The 23772-nt window shown below is 43.2% G+C and overlaps 1 protein-coding gene across 5 annotated transcripts in view; it reads left to right on the top strand.

Moving 5' to 3' along the window:
- JARID2 (jumonji and AT-rich interaction domain containing 2) overlaps positions 1-23772 on the top strand; it is a 589480-nt gene that overhangs the window by 545685 nt on the left and 20023 nt on the right. For all 5 annotated transcript variants that reach the window (XM_069218785.1, XM_069218783.1, XM_069218788.1 and 2 more), the window contains exons 14-16: positions 1575-1757; positions 10266-10396; positions 12258-12441. In XM_069218785.1, the coding sequence (XP_069074886.1) occupies positions 1575-1757; positions 10266-10396; positions 12258-12441 (498 nt within the window). The remainder of the gene's footprint in view (positions 1-1574; positions 1758-10265; positions 10397-12257; positions 12442-23772) is intronic.

The following is a 23772-nucleotide window of genomic DNA, read 5'->3' as shown; positions in this document are numbered from 1 at the left end:
TTTCCTAATTAATATTCTACTCCCCTTGTGAGCCTTTGGGAATCAACCTAGGTCCCCATGCACACTGGACAATGCACCGGCAAGCTACAGGGTGCTTAATGCTCACTGCATACTTTTTTTGCTTCTTTATTACTTCACTTTCACAATGGCATGGTCTACTTTAAAAATAAATTGGAAACCAGAGCTGGTGGTATCTACGCAAATTGTCAAATGAGGAACCTATATTTTTTGCTAAAAATGCTACAACCTCGCTGCACTGTGTGACAAAAGCATTTGTACCTGGTCTTAAATGCATCACCCAGGTCTTCCCTCTAAAGTTAAATTATTCAGTTTGGTGTATTTACATATGGACGTTATGTTGAAATTTGCCTTACTCTGGGAAACAAACATTGCTTGTTTGACCCATCATTCCCAAAAATGAAGTTCTGGCTAAATTTTGCCACTTTTGGCTGCATGACAGGTAAGTCTAGCTTTTTCGACTATTCTTAACATATCTTTTCCAGAGTTTTGCAGTGGATTCAGTAGTTTTCGTCATTTGAAATGTGTATTCCGTGAAGGGAAATGCAGCAGACGTAGTCAAATGACTTGCTCATATCAGTTTGAAATTATTAGTAGTGGTTAATCCTAATGTATACGGTAGCATCTTGACATTTTTCTTTATAAATGAACAATGGCAGCACACTACATGGCAGCCTATATGGTGTATGTAGAAAACTGTCAGTAGATAAAGTGAGCAGAAACTATTGAATGCTGTGGACAGTGTGTCTGTTATTGAACTTTAGGAATCATTGATGGCCCCTTGTTGTAAAAATAAAATGGGGCTGGTAAATGGACACAGCAATGAAAGTAGAAACACTTCTTTGAGGGAGGGGAAAGGTTTGTTTTGGCAATGAAACCTTATCAATTTAAGAGCCATTAGCCCCTAAATGTAAGACGATTAACCAAAAACATTGGCAAGCGCAAATGCAAAACCATCTGATCATATAATACGTGCTTCCATGCATGTTGAAACCTATATTCACATTCCCTGGATTACATATGACACAATCATCTTTTTGCCTTTAAAGGTGGTCAAAAGCCAGGCTAATTCGTAAAGCTCGTGCTAAGTCTAGCTTTTGTGCTTCTCTGTAGTGGTCTATATATGATTCTTACACCACAGTGAAATAAATCTACAAAGTTAAGAGAAGTTATTAATCTGCTGTTTACAGCTTGCTTTTCTTCAAGAAATGAGGGACTATTTTCTCAATCTTGGCATACGATTAGTAGATTTTGTATGGGGTTTGCAGCTTTCATTAGGGGATAGAGTTGAATAGAGGTAGGCAATCCCATCACCAAGACTATGCGACATAATTGGAAAACAAAATAGGGATTTCCTTTACTGATGATCTTGTTTCCATTTGCTTGTCCTGTGAGCTTTGTTTGTTTTGTATCATGTGCCCACCTCCCTAAAGTAGTGTGTTCCTGAATGTCTCGTCATGTCACGGCTATGGCTGAGTATTTCTGAGTTGTGATGCCCGACTACAGTGTCTTATAGTCTGTTGTTTTTTTTTGTTTTTTTTTGTCTTTGGTTGCAGATTTCCCCTGAGGTGCTATGTAATGAGGGGATCAAGGTGCATCGTGCTGTACAGCAAAGTGGGCAGTTCATTGTCTGTTTTCCAGGATCCTTTGTGTCTAAAGTGTGTTGTGGCTACAATGTTTCCGAAACTGTGCACTTTGCTACTACCCAGTGGACGAGTATGGGTTTTAGAACTGCCAAGGTAAAGACAATTTCATTATACTTCTACATGGTATTTATTACCCAGTCTCTCTTGGTAGTTTTGAGCCACAAACGTAAAAACAAAATTGTTCATTATTAAGTCACATTATGTGTAAGTACTTCCAGTATTGTTTTCTATACATCCACCTTAGTGGAAAGGATAGCTTTTCTGTTGCACCCGGAAATTGATGATTAGGCTATTTTACTATTTGGTGCCTTTTCTTTATTTTTTGTCCCTAAACCGAAGCAAGACACTATTTTACTTTAAACAAGGCATCCTTCAGGTCTGGTACACCAACACACATTACAAAGCTAAAGCATAAGTGTAACAATACTGGTTTTGTCTATCCAGTGTTGTCAGCAATAAATGTGCTATGCGGAAGAAATACATAGGTTAGCGCAATACCCTAGAAGCAGATGGTTACAAGGTAACATTAGGGTGACCTTTATATACAAGAAGAAAATCTTTAATGAGCCAATCGTTGCCATTTATGTGCATTTGTCTGAAAATAATCCAAAGGTGTTAAATGCAAACTATTAACCTTTTATGTGCTGCAATCAACTCTTAGTGAGGTGCAGCCTCCATACGTGTGGTGGGATTTGACTTCTGAAAAGGTAACTTTGGGTGCTGGGACATAAGATGGGCATGGAGTTGGGGGAAATAATGAAAAGTTACTTCACAGAGAAAATTCAAGGAAAATGGTACGAGTAGGACAGTCTAAATGAACAAACAAAGGAAGGTGATAAAGGCAAACCTGTTGATAAGTACTGGAAGATCACCTAGTGTTCCTACAGACAAAAAGAGAAAAACTTGATAGCCACCGATCATTGCAATTTTTGAAAAAATCTTGAAAAATACTGAAAATCTCCATTGGAAGTCACAGTAAATAGAAAATGAAATCAGGAAATCCTACTTATGAACTATAGAGACTAAACTGAATAAGCCTCTGGTTTCTATGGTAAGCTAGTTGAGGGCGATCAGAACTGAGGTCATGTGGGCTAAGCTTCTGGAGACAATACCTTGGGCCACAGCACTGGTGGCAACGTTTAAGGGGACCAGCTAGATTCAGGATATGCTGATCATTAAGGAGTTGCAGTAAATAGTCGCCTCAAGAGAACTGGAGACTGAATTACTGTTTTCAATTTGGCTGGTCCTATATGCTAGATTTACTGGACATGTTTGGTTTGGTATTTGGCTTATATTGCTAATGTGTTCTTTGTATGCAGGTTTGGGTTTTTGTGAGGCATAGCCCCTATTGATTTGTGCACTTTCAACAGTAGCTAGTTTGCCCTTGGGCAGATTTATTGCATGAAGCCAGCCTCAAAAGAAATAGGTGCACTGAGGAGGAAAGTACCGAAATAATGCATTTTCTGGGGATTCAGGTTGAGGTGATGGTGATCCAGACTGAAGGTCTCATACGTTTTGCACATGAATCCTTTATGTAATCATATGCTGTTTATTATTCTGCTATCCAGAGGAGGGATCCGAATTGCGTTTGTATTCCTCTTTTTTTTTTTTTTCTTCTTTCTTTTAGTTTTTTTTTTTTTTTTAATCTGGGCGGCATCGACCATTTAGACCATGCTTCTGATATCAGACACCTGCCTCAGAAGCCCCTTTGCATGGTCATCATCTTCAGGATCTTTTTTCTACCTTTCCATCTAGAAGCATAAAGGGTATATAAAAGATATCAAAGAAAATTGAGGTTTTACTGAAGAATCATTGCCCAAGCACTGAGAATCCTGAAGGAAAACTAAACGTCAGGTGCTGACGTTGAGGAAAACGTTTTCACCAAGAAAAAAACATTTTATTTTATTTATTGTCTTTTTTGTTTAAAGAAAGCAAACGTTTGGAAAACATTGGTACTAAAACTGGACAAAACATCTGGACTCATTGTGGACAGGTGCGCTTCCAACTTATTCATAAACATGAAAAAATTGAAGAGGTCCTACTGCAGCAGGGATATTCCTTGCAGCAGAAGGGAGAGAACATGGCAACCGTTGATCTTAAGTATGCCACTCTGCACTAGAATAAGGACGTTTCTGTGGTTTGTTGTGGACAAGGTACACTACTAGATTGAGCTCTGCCTGATAAAATCTGCCAAGGGCATTCACAGAGTGTTGTGTAGTAATCTCTGCACTCTTGAAGAAGATATGACATACACGTGGGTCCTAATCTGCTTGACCGGCTGCTAAAAGCAAGTTCATTGAGACAGTGCGAGGAGAGCAGAAACAGACGAAGTACAGAGGTAGATACAGCAATGGAGGATAAGGAACATGAGAGTGGGAAGACCTTTCAAATACCAAACTCCCTCAGCGACCATAACAGATGCATCCCACGTGGGGTAGGGGATCACATGGGGAGATTGAACATGGAGCCAAGAAAATACAGTAAAGCATATAAGCATGCTGAAGCCAAAGAATGCCTCCTTGACCCTAACGGCATTACAGACACACGGGGAAGAATAGTGCAAGTAGAGACAGACAACAATACTACAATATTCTACCTTAGCTTTGGGAGGGTGTACAGGGCTGCATGAACTGTCCCAGCTGGCGCAGGACACGTGGAAGTGGGCCATCCAGAAAAAGAACACTAATAGCTGTCCGCCTACCAGGAGGTCACAACACAGAGGAGGTGGGTTAAGCAGGCAAACAAACACCTCACATGAGTGGGAGCTAAATGACCAAATAGTGGAGACATGTTTTTTTTAAATTGGGGCAAACCCAGATAGATCTGTTTGCAACACTGGGGAATGCAAAAACGTCATGCCCAGGCAGCCACAAATGAGCTGTTACTGGGGAATGCCCTATCAATTGATTGGTCAGGACAATTTGCACATGCTTTTCCCCCAATCTCACTGGTACCACTGGTATTTTTTTTTTTTTAAATGCTAGCAAGTGTTAATGACATCAATCCTCATTGCAGCTTAGTGGGCCAGAGGAGATGGTACAAAACCAGGTGATGAGCCTGTCAGCTCTTCAGGCCTTGTTGACAATGCATGGGGGTCAGGCACACTGCACATAACCAGCAACCCTCAGCCTAGTAGCAAGGTACCTGAGGACTTAGAGTTTGGACAGCTTGGCCTCCAAAATGGAGCAATAGAGGTCCGTAGGGAGGCCAGAAGCCTACCACATGAATTTGTTGCACTCCAGTATTGATCAGGTTCATATGCTGGTGCCACAGTATAGAAACTAAGGGTAGTTGGACACAAGATGATGGTGATCAGGTACTTCACTCAGTTCGATGAGGGCCTATCATTGCTTCACTTATGATTCACCTTTGTCACAGTAGCCTAAACTAGAGGGGCCTTTGGAAGAAATGTCTTCAATACGCCAGTGATATTGATTTCTAAAAGGGGCAAGGAATAGTCCCACTAAGGTCAGTACCCTCAACACTAATGAGCTTAAACCTAGGCTAATGCAATGCATGAAGTCCCCGTTTCAAGTCGATGCATAAGGCAGCGCTCAAATGTCTTACTCAAAACAGTTGTTGTGGTTACCATCAAATCCTTATGGAGACTTGATGAGTTCCGAGCATTTGCAACACAAGAATAGAATGGTAATGAGAGCAATCACACATTTCCTGCCAAAAGTCATCACACTTTTTCATGTCAGCCAGACTATACAACTGCTAGTCTTTTTGTCAACAAATCCAAGAACACAAGCTGAAAAACCTTGCACATGCTGGATGGCAGACCAGCTATCATGTTTGACTTGCAAGAAACAATGCAAATTGGGAAGGAAGAACAATTCTTCATCTAATTCGTAGCAGCAAAGAAGGCCCACTTGTTAAGGAAACCATTGCAAGATGGATAGTCCAGAAAATCCAGACTTGCTATCTAACAGCAGCTGTAGCCTGGGGACACAGGCCAAAAGTAGACTCTGCTGAGAAGAACCGGGCAGTACTGGCATTCGTAGAGATTATCTCCATAAGTGATAACTGCATGGCAGCCTCATGGTCTTCTGTACATATCTTTGCAAAATACTATTGTGTGGATGTTCAAGCAAACAAAGAAGCACAGGTGGGACAGAGTACTAAAGCACTTTTTAACAACCTCAGATTCATTATAACCTAGCAGGAGGAGAAGAATACTTCTGCATAATTGATGCACAACATGCCAGGTTAAGTTGGGGTTGGTATCAATATAGCTTGGGATATTGAGGCTGGGATGTGGAACTTCTATGCACATCCTTTCTTTTCTTGGGAATAAGATATTCCTGACTTTCTACTGATGTTGCCTCCTCGAAAGTAAGCCTTCTCTTACTGCAGGGTATGGGGTCTGGCTCATATGCTGTTGGAGGAGGGGCCAGTATTTTCTCTGGTGTTTAATGTATATAGAGTTTCCTCTGGTCAACATCTTGTATCACTGGGAACTCAGTCAATGGTAGTGATTCCCTCACCATCAAAGCTGGGATTGAAGTACTTCTTCTCAACGTCTGAGCCCTCTGAGGAAAGGATTTTAGGGCTCCCTTTTGTCTGTCCTGACAGACCTTCCCCTTGAGATCCTCGGGCTCAAAAACTGCAGTCCATTCAGACTGGTCTTGTCACAGCATCTTCGCTACAGCGCTCCCTCCTGTATCAGATTCTTTGTTCTTGAAGCCTTACAGGCGAAGCAACTCTATCCCTTGTGTTCTCGAGGTAAACAAAAGTTACACACTCAGTGATCGCCCGGCAATGGGAACTTGCAGTTGCATTTGGTCAGACCTGGGATAGCGTGTTCTCCTTCACTCATCTCCTTCAGAATCATTCTTATACGTCTTGATTCTCAGCCAGAAGTCCTTCAGTCGAGTTCAAACTCAAAGCGATAATGCTGAAACTGAGTCCTTGGATGACCTCCTTTGGAAATCCAGTATTTTGAAATCAAAGAGTTCCCGTTGTAGCTTGATGATCCTGGACTTCAAGATGAATATCTGATCCTGATGGTGGGAGCATGGGGGTGCGAACAATCGAAAGTGGAATCGTTGTCCTGTTTCTACACTGGCTTCAGGGAGGAGTTACAAGATGTCCCGAGCTTCAAGACGTCTTCAAAGAAAAAACAACTTCTAAATGTCCACACCCATACTAGATGGCAAGAGTTTTCAAAGCAGGTTATCTACAGCAACACATGCTAGAGACACAACAGCTACGATCATAAGGTTAATTTTATCTGATATTTTTTTAATGGTCCTTTGACTTAAACATTAGTCGTTAAGACCTGAACCTGTCATTTCATTCTCCACGTCTCCCTCAGAGGAGCAAACCTCAGCTCCGTGGAAGACTACCTAAAAGGGCAAAATGTACTTGTATATGTAAATATACTTGGTTTGTAACATCGTTGCAAAAAATAAACAAAAGATAGACTTGTCTTTTAACTAAAAAAAAAAAAAAAAAAAATTCTTTTTTCACGCTTAACTGAAAATTCTGGAAAATGTAGACCTTAATAAGTCAACTCTTATAAAATTCTAGGTTCTTAACCACCTTTTTACCCTTTCAAATCCATTAGAGGTAGCGATATTACAGTCAAAGGGCAAAAGTCACATTGCTTCTGTAAGTAAGTACACATTTTTCATTTTTCTCAATCTTCCATTCACTGAACAGTTCCTATTTTCATTCATGTTGTTGGGCGGGGAGGGGGTGTTGGTGGTGTTCCTGTCCAAATTTCCAGACCTTCTTCAAGAAAACCATGTTCTTTTACATTTCATTTAATTCTGGACTAAGGGAGGGCTTACGTTTCACTCCACATACTCATTTGTTCCTAAGAGAGGCGCGGAGCATCATGAGACGGAGCATCATCCTTATTTTCTATCTGTGTGACCCAAAATAATTTTCTTTATGAACAGCTGTCATATGGTCATGTTGGCACTAAGTTTGAATGCTTTATACCAAGGACACTGCTAACTGTTTATGGACTGCCATATGATGCATATTCCCATCAAGAAAAACTGTAGCAATATTTAAGGTTTTCCAAAGGGTCAGCAGTTTTAATGCAGAATCCCCACAGTCCGCATACTCTATACCAAGAGCAATCCTGCCAAGTATCACGCATCAGGGGTGAGACTAACACATTTTAGTGTGGTGCTCTGCTTCACCGCACTAGAATGCAAAGTCATACATTTATAATGCTTCCTTGACACCAGCGGCATGGTGAGGCAGACGAGTTGGTCGGGAAGCGGCGGGCAAGCACTCATGAGCAAGCAGCAGTGAGCGTATTGCGTGCTCCCTATCGGGAAGAATGTGTGACTGCAGTACCGCATGCTCACTGTGCAAAGTAAGTTTTTAATCGAAGCCAAGTCAGGAGTGGGTCGCTCCGGCTTGGGGTCTATGCTTTGCTGGCTGCAGCATCCATTATCACAGCCTCACTTTCGAGCTGCTGGTTGGCCGTGGGGGAAATCGTTTGACATGGCGGCATGTGATCTTCACTGTAACACCTTACTGTGTGTCCAACTGTGGTGTGGCTAATGGCAGTTTGTTTTTTTAGTTTGCCGCTGCCCGCCGTGCCACTGAAGTAATTTAATTGGTCACCGTGGTGTGCCTTGTTGATGTGCTGCTGGTGGCATTCGTTGGCCTGCGAGTGGTCGCAATCACCGCAGAGGCAAAGATTATAATGATGACATAATCACATCTATAAAAAAAGAATCTGACTTCCTCTGGTGGTGCGTGCTGCAAGACTAGTTGCAGTGGCAACTGGCAGGTCTCTAATAATTTTGAGAGTAATTTACAGCTGCCTGACCCCTAGCTCACTGCTCACATCAGCTGGTGGCGCAGCGCGCCCTGGGAGAGGAAGCAGGGCATAGTGTGCGAAGCGTAGTGTTCTGAGAGCAGCAGTGGTGAAAGAGTAATGAAGGAAGAGGGCAGAGTGTGTCTTGTACCACTAGTAGGGAGGGAGTTATGGAGAATAGGAACAAGAGGATAAGGCCTTTTAATAAGACATTTTACAGTAGATGGCTTCTTGATGTTAGGGATGACACTACCACACATTAAGAAAAGTTCTGGCATTGTTTTTTATCGTTATCTTTTTTTTTTTTTTTTACATTTGCATCAGTATTTCGTTGCTCAGATGGGTGTAATTTCATATATTTGTGTTTCCATGGACTTCATTGCCTGGTTTTGTTCTTGAGACAGTGTCACTCGTAGTCATTGAAATGTCAGTCATAATTAAACTGAAATCATGATAATGTCACACAACAATCTTAAACCTTAGCAGCTGTGCAAAAGTGTTCACAAAGTTGTACTGTAGTGGTTTTCACAATGTTGCACAATGTTTCACAATGTTGCTTTCCACCTTCACCCTTACTTTGACAACACGTTAGTGAAAGTGCACACTGCAGGTGAAATGGCAAACATATTCCAGATTAATAAGGGCAAGGGCGCTGGAAGATCCTTTTGTGATAATAAAATATTTTCCACGAGAGATAACGATTGTCCATTTCACATGGGGACCTATGACATCAGCCAAAATGTTTTTGTCGCCTTATGCTCTCCTCTACCCTTGTGGGCCCTCTAGCTAGCATGAAAAATGAACCTTGCACCACCAGTGCATTCGTAGTTGGAAGCAACTACTTCCTTCACTGGCCCTTCTTTTAAAAGAGAAAAGTATGTTCAAGTACGTTATTCTGCGCACCTTACAAATGGCAGAATAAATACTTTGTCATAAAGTGGGGATTTCCTTATATAGACTGGTTGAAATAGCAGTGGCACCAATGACTCCCTTCATGGTGGATAATATTCGAAGCCCACGACCAAGAAGAGTTCAGCCTCCTCCAATAGTTCTTGCTTCATCAAAGCTAAGGCAATATTTTTGATTTTCCAAAGTCACTTAGCCATAGCAGAAAAGTTAGAGCTAAGCTTGTATCCCTACCAGCCTTATGTAGGGATTTCTCACTGCATAGATGTTTCTGAATAAATGCAGCCTCTGGCCTGGAATTTCTACGTAATCCGATTAGTAGACACCTGGCCAGACATATGCTGCCTCAAGAGTACCAGCATTTTTTAGGGTGTGGAATCACTGTTCTGCGAGGCTGAAAGGGAGATCAGTGATGCACAATGAAAATTTAAGGACAAATTGCTAAATGGTGATTCTTCCACTTGCTGTCCTTCCTCCAGAAAGACTCCCAAACGTGCCAATGAGAGGCCCATGCCATTTTTTAGCCAGTTGTGGCAGCAGTTGGATATACAGGGGAAGGAACTGTGCCGGCAGGCGAGAAGCGAGGTTCAAGTAGGGTGAGGTAGTTTATGGGTGTCTTGTAGAAAGAGTTTAGCTACAGTATCTTATGCTGGAGAAGTTTGTTCAATTACAACTTTGGTACAGGCATTACCAGACAGTTGACAGGTGAGGAAGTAATGAGTACTGCAACTGCCTTGGAGTCAATTCCTCCTATAAATCACTCATAAAAAGAAAATAGGGTACCATCTCTTCCACTGCTCATAATAAATAAATGGAAAGTGGTGTCGAAACATTTTGTAGTTTAATTGATGTAATAAACTAGATGGCAAACTGGTCAGTAAGATGGCAACTTTCCTTTTGTTTCTTAGGAAATGAAGCAACGACACATAGCAAAGCCATTTTCAATGGAGAAGTTACTGTACCAGATTGCAACAGTGGAGGCGAAGAAGGAAAACGGTCGGACTCTGAGTACAATTTCTTCATTGCTTGGGGAGCTCAGGTATCTAAACATGCTAGTTTGGAACTTTCATGTGAAAACAAGTGCTGTATGGTTCTCCCCAGAAGGATACCTTTCCTGAAAAATGCGTATAAGTGAATGAAAGTAGAAGAAAGTATTAATTTGGAAAATATATTTAACCCATTTTAAATAACCACATGCTATTGCAGCCTGGAACAATTCTACTTAGTTCCAAGCTTATTTCAGTGTTAGCTGCTAGATATCGCAGACACCCATCATTATCCATAATTATATTTAATATTTGGATCAATTGGTAGGACTCCTTTAACCCTCCTTTCACTTTTACTTGTTTTGGAGGGAAAGGCTTCGTCTCGGGAGAACCACACTTCACTTCCTGTTTCACTGTGAACTCTGAATGCGATGACAAATGTAGACTAAAAGCACGATGAAGGCCAGGCTCTGGTCAAATATGATCCTACAAAAGCCTTTTCCCTTTCTCCCCCTACGGGGTTCAATTGTGCAAGGGTTTTGGCTTCTGAGGATTCTAGTTCAACTTACGAGCCAGTGACTGGCATTTCTAGAGTTCAGGAATCTCCATTGGTGACCTCAAGAAGTTAAACAGATTTGAATTCTTAGTTCATTTGGAAATCATGTACTCGGAGTCAGCGCTGTGAACAGCGTGACGACTCCAGTGCACAAAGCATAGGGTGGAAAACTGCAGAGGAGCCAGTGAGAGAATGTTAATTGTTTTACCTTCTTTGAATACATGCCCTGCAACCAGAACGTCTCCACTACATTATGCAGTAGCGGAGCATTCCTTCCTCACCAGATTATTTTTCCCTGTATGTTCAGGGAGAAGAGAGTCTGAATTTCTCAGCTTTTACATCTTCCTGTTGTGGCGGTATTGGCACCAACAGTAGATGTACCCATGAGTGATCCTGACTTTGCTTTGTTGTGACCTCTGGCACTCGTGACATTACAACGTTTTCTATCCACATTGGTTTCCAGGGAAGGGAAACCATGGCACCAGATTATACTGTTTCTTTCCATTTAGAATCCCATGCGTTTAGAGTTGGGATTTCCTGGCATGCTGTGCTGTCACTGTCGGTGACAAAGTACTGTTGTGGCCACCTTAAGGGGTATTAATCTGCTTCAACCCTTACCGCTGGCGGCGTTCTTGCTAGAACTAAACCAGACTCCAAAAAAAAAAAACCAGTGTCGAGAGTTATCTATACATCAATTTCTCTCTTCACAGTGACTAATTAAAGGAACCAGCCTGGAAGCCCAGGTGCTCAGGCTTCAGGTTGTCGAGTTTTCTGACACTGTGTCTGATGGTATGGTGTATAACACTGTTTCTTTTTGTCTACTTCTACCTAGTGTTGATATCATTGAAAGTGCGGCATCTGGCAGATATTGATGGCCAGTATATGGAATACTCTAAGATGAACACAAAGATTCTCCATTTAGTTTGTTAAATGCCATAGTTGTATTGCCTCAGTCTATCTCCTAGTGAGAACAAAGAGAAAGAAAGCAGGAAATATGTCTATAGACAGAGAAAGTTAAGGTTGAAAGGTGGATAATGATGTACGGGTAGGAATGGCATATGCCATAGCTATTATTATTATTATTATATATATGCCTATGTATATATTTTTCAGATCCATTGCTTTTCACTGCATCGAATGTGCTTCTGCAGTACTAGCTCTAACCACTGTTTTTTCACTGTTATTCAATTTCTCTGCGAAATTAAGGGATTGCAGCTTGCTGATATAGACACAGAACCCTCATCGGGTTCTTACAGTTTTACTGTCACTTGACCCTCATTACCAGGCTCAAGGGTAGCTTAGTAATAAGGGTACGGTGATGTTGGACTCTGGGTTCTGATTCTGGTTTCTTTGGATAGGGATACCGAGCTGAGGCAGCGGCAGGAGCTCTTCAAAGCAGGTCTACATTCTTCAGCCCGGTATGGCAGCCCCGACATCCACAACTCGACAGAAGACGGGAAGAAAAAACCTCGAAAATGGCTGCAGTTTGAGACTTCAGAAAGACGATGTCAGATCTGCCAGCATCTGTGCTACCTTTCCATGGTAAGGCTAGACCTTTTTTTGTCTTTTTTTTTTTTTTTTTATTGAAAAACGGGGGCATTACATACCGAATAAAGGTAGTCTCAATTGTTTGGTAGTAGAAGAGACATTCATCATAAACGCAGACGTTTGCACTTCGCAGTCACTTTCATGCTCCTAACATACATTTGTAATCGTAATCCTAGAAGGAATCTGATAAGGGTGTACAGTTCACGCTCCTACTGCCTCCTCCTAAATTGGATCACTCTAAGCTGAGAGTTCTTCAAAAGCCTCTGCTGTGTAACAGAAGTTCCTAATCCTCAGCCTTATACACTGGGAAGATACATCACCTATCGTCTCAAACCTTTTCCTGGTCAAAAGCGTAACCAAACCTAATTCTCTGGGGGGTGCTTTGTACAGCCTTAGTAGTAGTTTTACTGTTGTAAGTGCAGGACGTAATCCACGAGTTTTGCGAACTGGACCCAGTATGGCTTCCTAAAATGTATCTGTAGCAGAGCCTTGTCATGTAAGGTGAGACACCTGCACCCAGGACCATTTCCTGGTGCACACACCTGCAGTAGCAGTGGCCCATTCTACTTAATATAAACAGTACGTTTACTTTTACTGTTACTTTTACTTAGAATTCAGAGCCACAGTTAACCAGCATCATGATGGAGACCATAGTTCTTACGTGATGCTGCATAAGTTTGTGAAAATTGAGACTATCCTCTAAAAGCCTGTTGGACTAAATATACCACACCGATTTAGGAAATGTAAGAGATGGTTTAAGAACATTTCTTTTCCTCTACTACTGAATATCCCCCAATTTTAACCCTTGGTGCAAACACCTGCCCCTCACCCCCCAAACTCGGAATTTCCAAGGAATCTTAGTAGTGCCGATGTAAAGCATCCCATTTTTCTAAAATGTCACCAAACATCCTGCGGCATAAGAGTGCTTGTTGTAGTGAAAGTCCCACTGCTAGAACTCTGGTTACAGATTGTTTTGACTTTGAGGCTGAGGAATGCTTTCTTTCCCGGAAGCCAGAAAATTGTCTTTCGTTTCAGTCTTTCACCCGTGAGAGACGGGAGCGTTCAAATAATGCTACCCCTCTTTCTTGCCTTAAAGCATGAAATGTGAGCACTTTTCAGAACAAATAAGACTGAAACGGTATGCCTTCGACAAACACTCCTGAAATATTGCAGCTATTTTTAGAACAAAAGGAGTTCTCTTGAGCCCAAAAAAAATCAATAAAACAATCTTGTCATGAAGTCAGTGATATAGCAGGGTGAATATTTTGTCTGTTCATCGTTTTGCTTCTGGAATTGTAAGCTCTTAAGAGATAGTTTACTTCACAAAACTTCTGTGTCACAGGTGTAAACGGTTCTGCTGTGCTGTTTAGTAATATGAGGCAAGCCACCCCATTGTGTAGTTGCAGTACACAATAACATGATCATGCACTGGGCCTGGTCCTGCAATACTCTCCTGTCTTTGAATCTGTAGCTCACTAATCTTTCTTTAAAAAAAAATCTGTGATATCGGGGTCCACAGCACTGGCTTAAAAACATTTTATCCCAAAGCACCCAACAGATTGTCATATCACCGAACGCCTCAATACTTGGTGCATGGTGATGCACATGGCTCGAATCTGAATTCGTTGCAGTTTGTTTTTCCTCGTTCTGGTCCATCTTATTGAGTTGTTAGGACACGTTAATTAAGGACTAAGATAACATTTCTGAAAGCTTTCAAAAGTCCCTCAGCCTTCAACTTCTGGATGTTGAGCAATTGTCTCAAAGCAAAAAGTCTGAATTTCTTTGTTTCAATGTAAATAAAATATTGATAAAATAGATTTATACACAAAAATTAAAATTCTGCCACCCCGTATACAAGCTCCACTTTGGTAATGAGTTTAAGGCTCTGTCCCTTGCGGGTCCCTCCTACCCCTTCAGACTGAATAAGAAGAATTTAAAGAAAATAAGAGAAACTTTGACAAGCTCAACTTGCGAAGTTAGATGGTCACTTGCTGCTTTTATTCTCTGTGTTCTGAAAAAGGTTCTCTGTTTTTGTTTTTTACGTTTCTCACACAAGATTACGATTGTAAAAGCATCATCTCTTCCAGAATGTACTACTGTAATGTTGTCTATCTTGGTCTCCCAGATATAGAGACACAGAGGATCCAGCTTAACCAAGATGTTGTTGACACTATTATTTTGCTCTTCACTGGTTAGGCTCATACCATATTCCAGCAGAAGTGGCTACCTTGGTTACCCAAAGACAAATCTGATTTAAAACACTTTGCAGACTCCATAAAGCATCACATTCCTATGCCATCCTGATCCTAGTCAAGCAGGTTTAGTTGGCATCCGCTTGGCACAAGCTTTGATCCTCTAACCAACATCTTGCACGAGCACCTACTTACCTTTAAGTGAACACACATGGGAGGCAGTCTTTTCAGTTATTGAAGCCTCCTTGTGGACTGTTACATATGTTTATCACTAGGAAGACAAATCTCCTCAAGTTTAGAAAAATCCTCAAAAGTTGACTCTTCTCTTACTAAACACATTAGCCTTTCCTTTCGCAATCTAAGATGGATTAAATAAACTAACCTTCGCAGTGCCGAGATGCCTTCAGGAGAATGATTTGCACTCTAGCAATGCCACAGGTAAAAGTACAAAACAGCATTTTAGGGTATAGAGTATTGTTCATTAATACAGAGGCTGGGCTGATAGTCCGAAGTAATGAAACTGCATTCAGTGATGCAAGGTTTGAAAAACGACTGCTAAAAAAAGATGCCCCTCTTAAAGATTCTGGGTAACTTTTCCTTCTCTCGTAGAGGATTTCCATGTATAATTATAAGCATTGACTAGTCCCACTCACGCGAGTGGATCCCGGAGCACTTCTTCAAAATATCTTAAGTGGAAGTTTTTGCCTTTCTTCGGGATGGCCTGTAAAGTCACTTAAAGTGACAGATAATGCAGCCTATGTACCTAGGCTACTCTGGCTGAGCTCTTCCTCTTAAATAAAAAAAAGTGTCCGCATATTCGAATTTTGAGAGTAATTTGTTCACAGAATTAATCTCTCTCATAAACCCCTTTTGCATGTTCGAGAGGGAGGAAAAGGGGGACAAAGTAGCCTCATAGACTGCCATTATATGGCTAAAAAATGAACCTGTGCCTTGAAGAACAGCTGGTGGCAGTTGCTTCAGTGCCTTTTAAAGGCAAGCTCCGTCATCACACCCAAACTATGGAAGATCATCAACAGCTCCTTCAAGTCCGCCACCTTCCTGGAGAGCTGGAAACACGCCAAGATCAACGCCCTCCTCAAAACACCCAAGACAGTCCCAAAGAACCTCAAGAACGTCCGGCTTATCTCTCTGCTCCCCTTCCCAGCAAAAGTCATTGAGAAGGCCCTCAACAGACTACAGGAGCACTGCACCCTGGACCTTTCCCAATCTGGATTCTGAAGCAACCACAGCACCGAAACTTCCCTCATCGCCACCACCGACGACATCAGAACCATACTGGACAGCGGCAAAACCACAGCCCTCATCCTCCTGGACCTATCGGCCGCGTTTGACAGTCTTGCCACCACACCCTATGCTCGTGCCTCAGCAATGCTGGAATCCGCAACAGAGCCCTGGACTGGGTCATCTCCTTTCTCACTGGCAGAGCCCAGAGAGTCGGCCTCCCCCATTCTGCTCGGAGGCCACTGAAATCATCTGCGGCGTACCCCAGGGTTCGTCCCTCAGCCCGACCATTTTCAACGTCTACATGGCCCCGCTCACTAACATTGCCTGATCCCTCAACATCATCTCATATGCCGACGACACAGAGCTGACCTCTCCCTCACCAAGGACTCCGCCAAGACCTACCTCCACGAAGGCCATCGCCGATTGGATGAAGAGCAGCTGCCTCAAACTCAATTCGGACAAGACAGAAGTCCTTATCTTCGGCTCCACCCCCCTCTGCATGGGATGACTTCTGGTGGCCTGGACCACACACTCCCTACTCCCACCGACCACGCATGCAACCTAAGATTCATCTTCGACCCCTCACTATCCATGACCCATGGAAAATATTGTTTGTTGAATGCAAAAACTTTGCGGAGCTAATGTAATCCCAAAACCGTAATGAGTTCATAAAACTCTTAATGTTCTGTGTCACAAAGAATGAAAACTTCTAAAACTGCACCAGAGATGATCACCATATCTGCATGCCAAAACTACTCCAAACTGCACCACACAAGCTTGCAAACATGTGTCATTGCAAAATATCCCTGAACATATCATTATGGCTTCCATGCTCGTAGAATGTGACTATCCTGGCCTATCAACAAATAGGGGTGAGCCTGAACTCCTGCATCAAGACCTTTTGTTCACTTAAATGTAAACCATTTATTTGCTCAGTAAGAAATGTCTCACTAAATTATGGATTGTGGGGTCAGAGAAGTTATTATATCATATGTGTTTAGAATATAGGAATCTAACTTGTACATCTTTAAGAACACACCAGTTGGTCTCCGTGGCATACTGTAGGAAGTTGGCTCTGTATATACTAATTCAAAGTGAGAGATAGTGTGCACAGAGTCCAAGGGTTCCCTTTTTAGAGGTTGATAATGGCAAAATGAGATCATTCTAATGCTCTATTTTGTGGTAGTGTGGTTGAGCAGTAGGCTTATCAGAGGGTAGTGTTAAGCATTTGTTGTACACCCACAGGCAATAAATGAGGAACACACACTCTAAGACTTAACTCCAGGCCAATAGTTTTTATATAGAAAAATATTTTTTCTTAATTTATTTTAGAACCACAAGATTAAAGATTTGAAGTGAATACATAAAATGCAAGGTACTCAGCACAGGTAAGTAAGGAACTTTGAATTAAAGCAGTAGTACGCACAGTATAGGTTAAAATGGCAATAAGCTATGTTAAAAGTGTAAAAATCACCAGTTCTTGGGGAGGTAATACTTGTTAGGTTTCTCAGGTAAGTAAAGCACTCAGTCAGTCTCCTGAGCTTAGGCAGCCCACCGTTGGGGGTTCAAGGCAACCCCAAAGTCACCGCACCAGCAGCACAGGGCCGGTCAGGTGCAGGAGGGCCCAAAACACATAGGCGCCTATGGAGAACAGGGGTGCTCTGGTTCCGGTCTGCTGGCAGGTAAGTACCTACGTCCTCGGGGAGCAGACCAGGTTTTTTTTTTTAGAGCACTGGGGGGGGGGGGGGGGGAGAGGACATGAAAACAGGCACACAAAACACACCCTCAGCGGCACAGGGGCGGCCGGGTGCAGTGTGCAAAGTTGGCGTCGAATTTGCTACAGAAAGCAATGGAGGGACCCGGGGGTCACTTAGGCGAATCAGGCAGGGCACAGGGGGGCTGCTCGGGCCAGACACCGACTGGGCTAGGAAGAGGGCTGCCTGCTATTTACTCCTGCACTGGAGGCTGGTCCCTTTCGGTCCTGGGGGCTGTGGGTACAGTTCTTTGTCCAGGCATTGGGTCCCTTGTTACCAGGCAGTCGCAGTCAGGGTGAGCCTCTGGATACTCTGCAGGCATCGCTGTAGGGATGCAGGGGGGGGGGTCATCATCAGGTTACTCACATAGTCGCAGTCGCCTTGGAGTCCTCTCAGGAGCTCGAGCTGGGGGCGTCAGGTGCAGTGTGTGAAGTCTCACTCTTCCGGCAAGATGAATGAGGTCTTTAAAAGTTGCTTCTTTGTTGCAAAGATGTTGCTGTTGGTGAACAGTGCCGCTGTTCTCAGGAGTTTCTTGGTCCTTCGGGTTCAGGGCAGTCCTCTGAGTCCTCAGAGATTGCTGGTCCCTGTCGAATGCATTGCTGTGCAGGTTCTTTGAGTCTGGAGACAGGCCGGTAGGACTGGGGCCAGGTCAGTTGTCATCTCCGTCTCTGCGGGGGTTTCAGGTCAGCAGTACTTCTTCTTTGTGTTGATTGCAGGAATCTGATTTCCAGGGTTCTGGGTCGCCCCTAAATACTAAATTTAGGGGTGTGTTTAGATCAGGAGGGCAGTAGCCAATGGCTACTGTTCTGGAGGGTGGCTACACCCTCTTTGTGCCTCCTCCTTGAGGAGAGGTGGGCACATCCCTAATCCTATTGGGGGGAATCCTCCAATCTCAAGATGGAGGATTTCTAAAGGCAGGGGTCACCTCCGCTCAAGACACCTTAGGGGCTGTCCTGACTGGTGGATGACTCCACCTTGTTTTTCTCATTGTCCTGTCCTGCCTTGCCCCCAAAAGTGGGGGCAGTGGCAGAAGGGGCGGGCATCTCCACAACTGGGATGCCCTGGTGTGCTGTAACAAAAGGCATGAGCCTTTGAGGCTCACCCCCAGGTGTTAGTTTCTGCTGGTGGAGGTGAGAAGCACCTCCACCTAGTACAGGCTTTGTTCCAGGACACAGAGTGACAAAGGCACTCACCCCATGTGGCCAGAAACTCGTCTGGTTGTGGCAGGCTGGCAGAAACTGTTCAGCCTAGCACTAGGAGTCGGACAGTATTCAGGAGGCATCTCTAAGATGCTCTCTGGGTGTATTTTACAATAAATCCCACACTGGGATCAGTGTGCATTTATTGTGCTGAGAAGTTTGATACCAAACTTCCCAGATTTCAGTGTAACCATTATGGAACTGTGCACATATGCCCTCACTTGTGGTATAGTGCACCCTGCCTTAAGGCTGTAAGACCTGCTAGAGGGGTGACTTACCTATGCCACAGGCAGAGAGAGGTGGGCATGGCACTCTGAGGGGAGTGCCATGTCGATTTACTTTTCCCCCCCCACCAGAACACACAAGCTGTGAGGCAGTGTAGTGTGCATGTGCTGAGTGAAGGGTCCCCAGGGTGGCATAAGACATGCTGCAGCCCTTAGAGACCTTCCCTGGCAACAAGGCCCTTGGTACCAGGGGTACCTTTTACAAGGGACTTATCTGTGTGCCAGGGCTCTGCCAATTGTGCGAACAAAGGTACAGTTTAGGGAAAGAACACTGGTGCTGGGGCCTGGTTATCAGTGTCCCAGCACACTTTCAATCATAACTGGCATCAACAAAAGGCAAAATGTCAGGGGGCAACCATGCCAAGGAGGCAATTCCTTACACAAACACTGGATGGAGTCTCCTAGTTAATAATCCTTGGCATCAAGGCGCTCATGGAAGAAATTAAGAATATGAAATTACCTTGGAAAATAGTGACATTATCTGAATCTGGGAACAATTTGTAACTAGTTGATTGATGGCATCACCTTTTTACCAATGCATTGTATTAAAAAAGTCTGACTTCCTAGTTGTAGCTCAATCATGTACAAAGTTTGCTACTGCCGACCTCCCAGATTTCCATCAAAGATAGTATCAGAGTCCCATGTTAATCAGATGACCGAATTTAGTAGCTCAACCTCCACGTTTAGATTTTTAGTAATGACTCGTACATTTTGCAGACATACACTTGCATTTCAGCACTTCAACCATTTCATGGGGCTTCCCTCAAGGATGAGTGGACTTCCTACTTACAAGAATACCAATTCCAGCATGGAAACATAATTTACTATTCCTGCTCTAAATAAACCACTCTTTGAACTTTTGCTTCAATGCAACTGCCAGATTGTTTCATTTCTGGTGGAAGTGACAAGACCTACTTTCACCAGAAGAAATACGTGGGCAAGCCACAGATGCCAGAAACAAGTTAAGATCCTATGTAGAAAGAACAAATGATGTATTTAGCCAAACTGTGATTTGTGGCTTTCGGGCATTAAGTCGGAGGCCACTAAATATTTAAAGGGATATTGGTAATTTTCAGGAAAATAGTTGAAAAGCCACACCCACTAAGCATTCAACCAGGGGCAGAGATGCTGCTGTCACTTTGCTTAGCAGTATTTTGTTGAGGGTGGTATCTTTTCCCAAAGAGAACACGTGCATGTGGTGTTAATTGTCAGCCAGGAGCTTTACGCCTTCCCACCATTAGATAGACCTTCTGTGTGCATACCCACCTAGTTTTTAACAAACCCTCTATGAAGAGTACTCACTGGTTACAGATTTTACTAAATCCTTTTTAAGGAGTACTTAGTTGAAGGTTTTAATACACCCTCTGTAAAGAATATTAGTTAGATGGTGGAATTTAGGATAATCTTTAGTCAGACGATTTTCTCCACTCCTTACTGGACTTTGTTGGCACAGACGTCTTCTGCATGTTTTGTTAAAAGTTGCCCCTCCCAGAAGGACACTTTTTAACCCTCTTTTCCTCCTATGGATTTAACAGTACACAAGTCTACTGGCGGTGGATAACTTTTCCACAAGAGGTACGTGAACAAACCCTAGCTCTGTTGAAAGGGAGATGTATTTCAGCTATAGAGAGTGAGCTTACTTTGCAATTGCAGTTTATAGTGTGAGTATAGACCGTTTTACGTTCATACATATTTTTGAGGCTTCCTGGTCTGTTTCAGAATACTTCCATTTGTATGAAATGGAGACGGGGGGGAATGCTAGGTGGCCAGTAGGCATTTTGTGTGCATGTATGCACAACATGGTGCTTTTCTTAATAGACTGTCCTTTGTCCTAACTTGAATGTTCCTTTGTCTGGGCCCCTTTCCTGTAACTGAGGTTTGGAAATACATGCAGTGCTTTATTATTCTGCCGTCTAGTGGTTGGTTCCGGCATTGTCACGTGTAGACTTTTTGTTTGAGGGGAGTTGGGATAGACGGTGTCGTCGACTCACTCAACATTTGGTATTATGTCCATCCTCGGGTGATGTCAGAGATAACACCATCTTCATATTCTTTTTTTGTACTGTTGGGTCTGAAAGCACAGCAGAGAGCTCCAGAGCATAAGAGGAAGGAAAAGCCATTTTTCGAGGAACGCTAAAAAAAAACCCACAACATAACGGAAGACACCCCTGTTATTGATAGACTTTGAGGTGAACACATTTCTACCTAAAAACACCAAAGTCGGAAAGTTTTTCTTTTGAGAGATCACATCGACCATGTGGGTCAGATAATGAAACAGATACGGTGTGTACCCTCTTCAGATTCTGAAATGTGATCAAGAGTGTTGGAGGGGAAAGGGAGGCTTTGATGTTGAAGGGAAGCTTGGACGCTCCGTTCTGAACAGAAGGCCTTGACATAGAAATGAAAAAGCTTCACTTGAAGGTCTAAATGGAAGCTCTCATGAGAAGGAAGAGAAGGTTTAAGGATTCCTTGAAAGCATACAACATTTCTCTAAACCACAGAAGCAAAATCTATGGGAAGAACAAATGGAACTCAAGCCTCATTTAATGTAACTTCAAGAATAACAAGAGAAAGAGTTTTCCCAATACAGGGAAAAACAGGAGGAGGACATGTTTGAGCAGGAGCATTTTAAGAAAAAGCAGCCAGCCAAACAGCGATGGCAAGATGTCAACACTGGCTCACTTGGGGAACTGGGTCAATAAATAGCCTTAGAAGCATCACCCCACATGACCCTGCAGTATACAATGCCCTATTGAAAAATGAGCCAGACACTACTGGGTCCATGTAGAAGAGGAGCAGGGGAATCATGTTTTCGGCTCGAAATACTGCTACTCTCAAGAAAGAGGAATCCATTCCTTTCAGTGAAGCCAAGTGGGCTCGAACAATGGATGGAAAACCTAGTGTAACACCTCCCAGAAAACTATAAGAGAGCAAAGGCAGGGACCAACAATTGCAAAACCATTGCCGACACATGCCTCATATCCTTACTGGATGCAGCTGGCACGGCTACGTGGCAACTATGCTCAATCCTCACCTTGAGAAAATATGCTTGGCTAAAGGTGTCTGGTTTCAAGCAGGAAGTCCTGCCTTCAGTAATCAACATGACATTCCCAGGGAAAAACCTTTTTGGGAATGCAGTTGACACTTCTCTGCAGAGAGTGAAGAAGGACGATGATGTAGCAAAGTCCTTGGGTGCCCTGCAGTTGAGAGGTCCATTCACAGGTGGAACGCCATGGGAGGAAAGGATTCGAACAAGAGAAGGAACACGTCCTGCCACCCGTCATGCCACATTCACAGCATAAGCCAGTTCACAGGCAGCAGTAACACTGTGGCAGTACCCCACCTTTTCAAGGCAGCTCTTTCGAGGGAGAGCCAGATGAAGAGGCCCTGCTCCACATGGATCAGGCCCAACAAGCGAGTGACTCCCCGACGCAAAACACCAAGTAGGAATGGGGATTAGAGTGTTCCTCGAGGAGTGTAGTTCCATCACTTCTGACAAATGGATCTTGCACATCGTCCAGCATGCCTGTTGTATAGAACTGTTAAGTAAAGATCCAGTGATAGACCTAAAACAAGCTGGAAGCCATCCGACTGCACAAGATGTGGCAGGCTTACTACAGAAGAAGGTCCTAAAGAAGATACCAACAGCAGAGTAAAATCATAGTTCACTTCCTAGCCAGACAACAGTCAGACCTATACTGTACCTTCGGTTGAACAAAATCAAGACACAAAGATTCAAGATGACCACACTGCAACTATTGACATCAGACGTGTACCTGCATGTGGCTTTGAACAACAGACACAAAAAATCCTGAGCCTTATAGTCAACAAAGTACGTTACCAGTTCAGTGTTCTGCCTTTTGGGATGAAGTGTGCCCCAATGGTTTTCAGAAAGTGTCTGGCAGCATACCTGGAAGGAGAGGGAACTCGTGTATACTTCCACTTAGACGATGGGCTGGTAAAGGCCAAATTATTCAAACCGTGCAAACACTGCATACAGTGATAACGACTCTATGCAGGGTATGATTATCTATAAAACTACAGAATCACCCCCGGTTCTAAAGGGGGAAAAAAGCTTCCTGGAAGCAAGACAATTTAAGTCAAGCCAGAGTATTCCTGGTGACAGAGGGTCTTGTTGCTGACAGAACAAGCTCACCTTTACTTGAACAGTCTGACAGGGAAAGCAATGAGGAAGACTGGTGGGCATGATGGCATCTTGCATGTTCCTAATACTAAATGCCAGACTTCACATGAGAACACTGCTAGAGTGGATGCAGAGGCAATGATCACAGGCACCTGGGAGTTGGGAGGATCTAGTGGTTGTCACAGAGATTTCATTAGGAAATACAATTGTGAAACACAATCATTACAGTGGGCATAACTCACTCTGCCAACTCACTTTGTCACCATAACAGTGGACATATTAGATACAGGGTGGGGAGCTTATATGGTCAAGCTAAACTGGCTTATGGAGCCCGGGAGAAGCAGTAAAGAAAATATAAAAATCTTAAAGCTCAAAACAGTCTACCCATCCATGAAAGATTTTCAAATGCAAGCCTAGGAAGGACAGTACAAATCCAGACATACACTACCACCATGTTTTTTGTCAAAAGGGAGGGACAAGATCACATGTGCTTTCCAAATTAGCACA

Source organism: Pleurodeles waltl, chromosome 2_1, assembly GCF_031143425.1.
Source record: "Pleurodeles waltl isolate 20211129_DDA chromosome 2_1, aPleWal1.hap1.20221129, whole genome shotgun sequence".
NCBI classification, from domain to species: Eukaryota; Metazoa; Chordata; class Amphibia; order Caudata; family Salamandridae; genus Pleurodeles; species Pleurodeles waltl.
The sequence above is the reverse complement of the archived record's forward strand: the minus strand, read 5'-3'. Positions and strand labels throughout refer to the sequence as shown.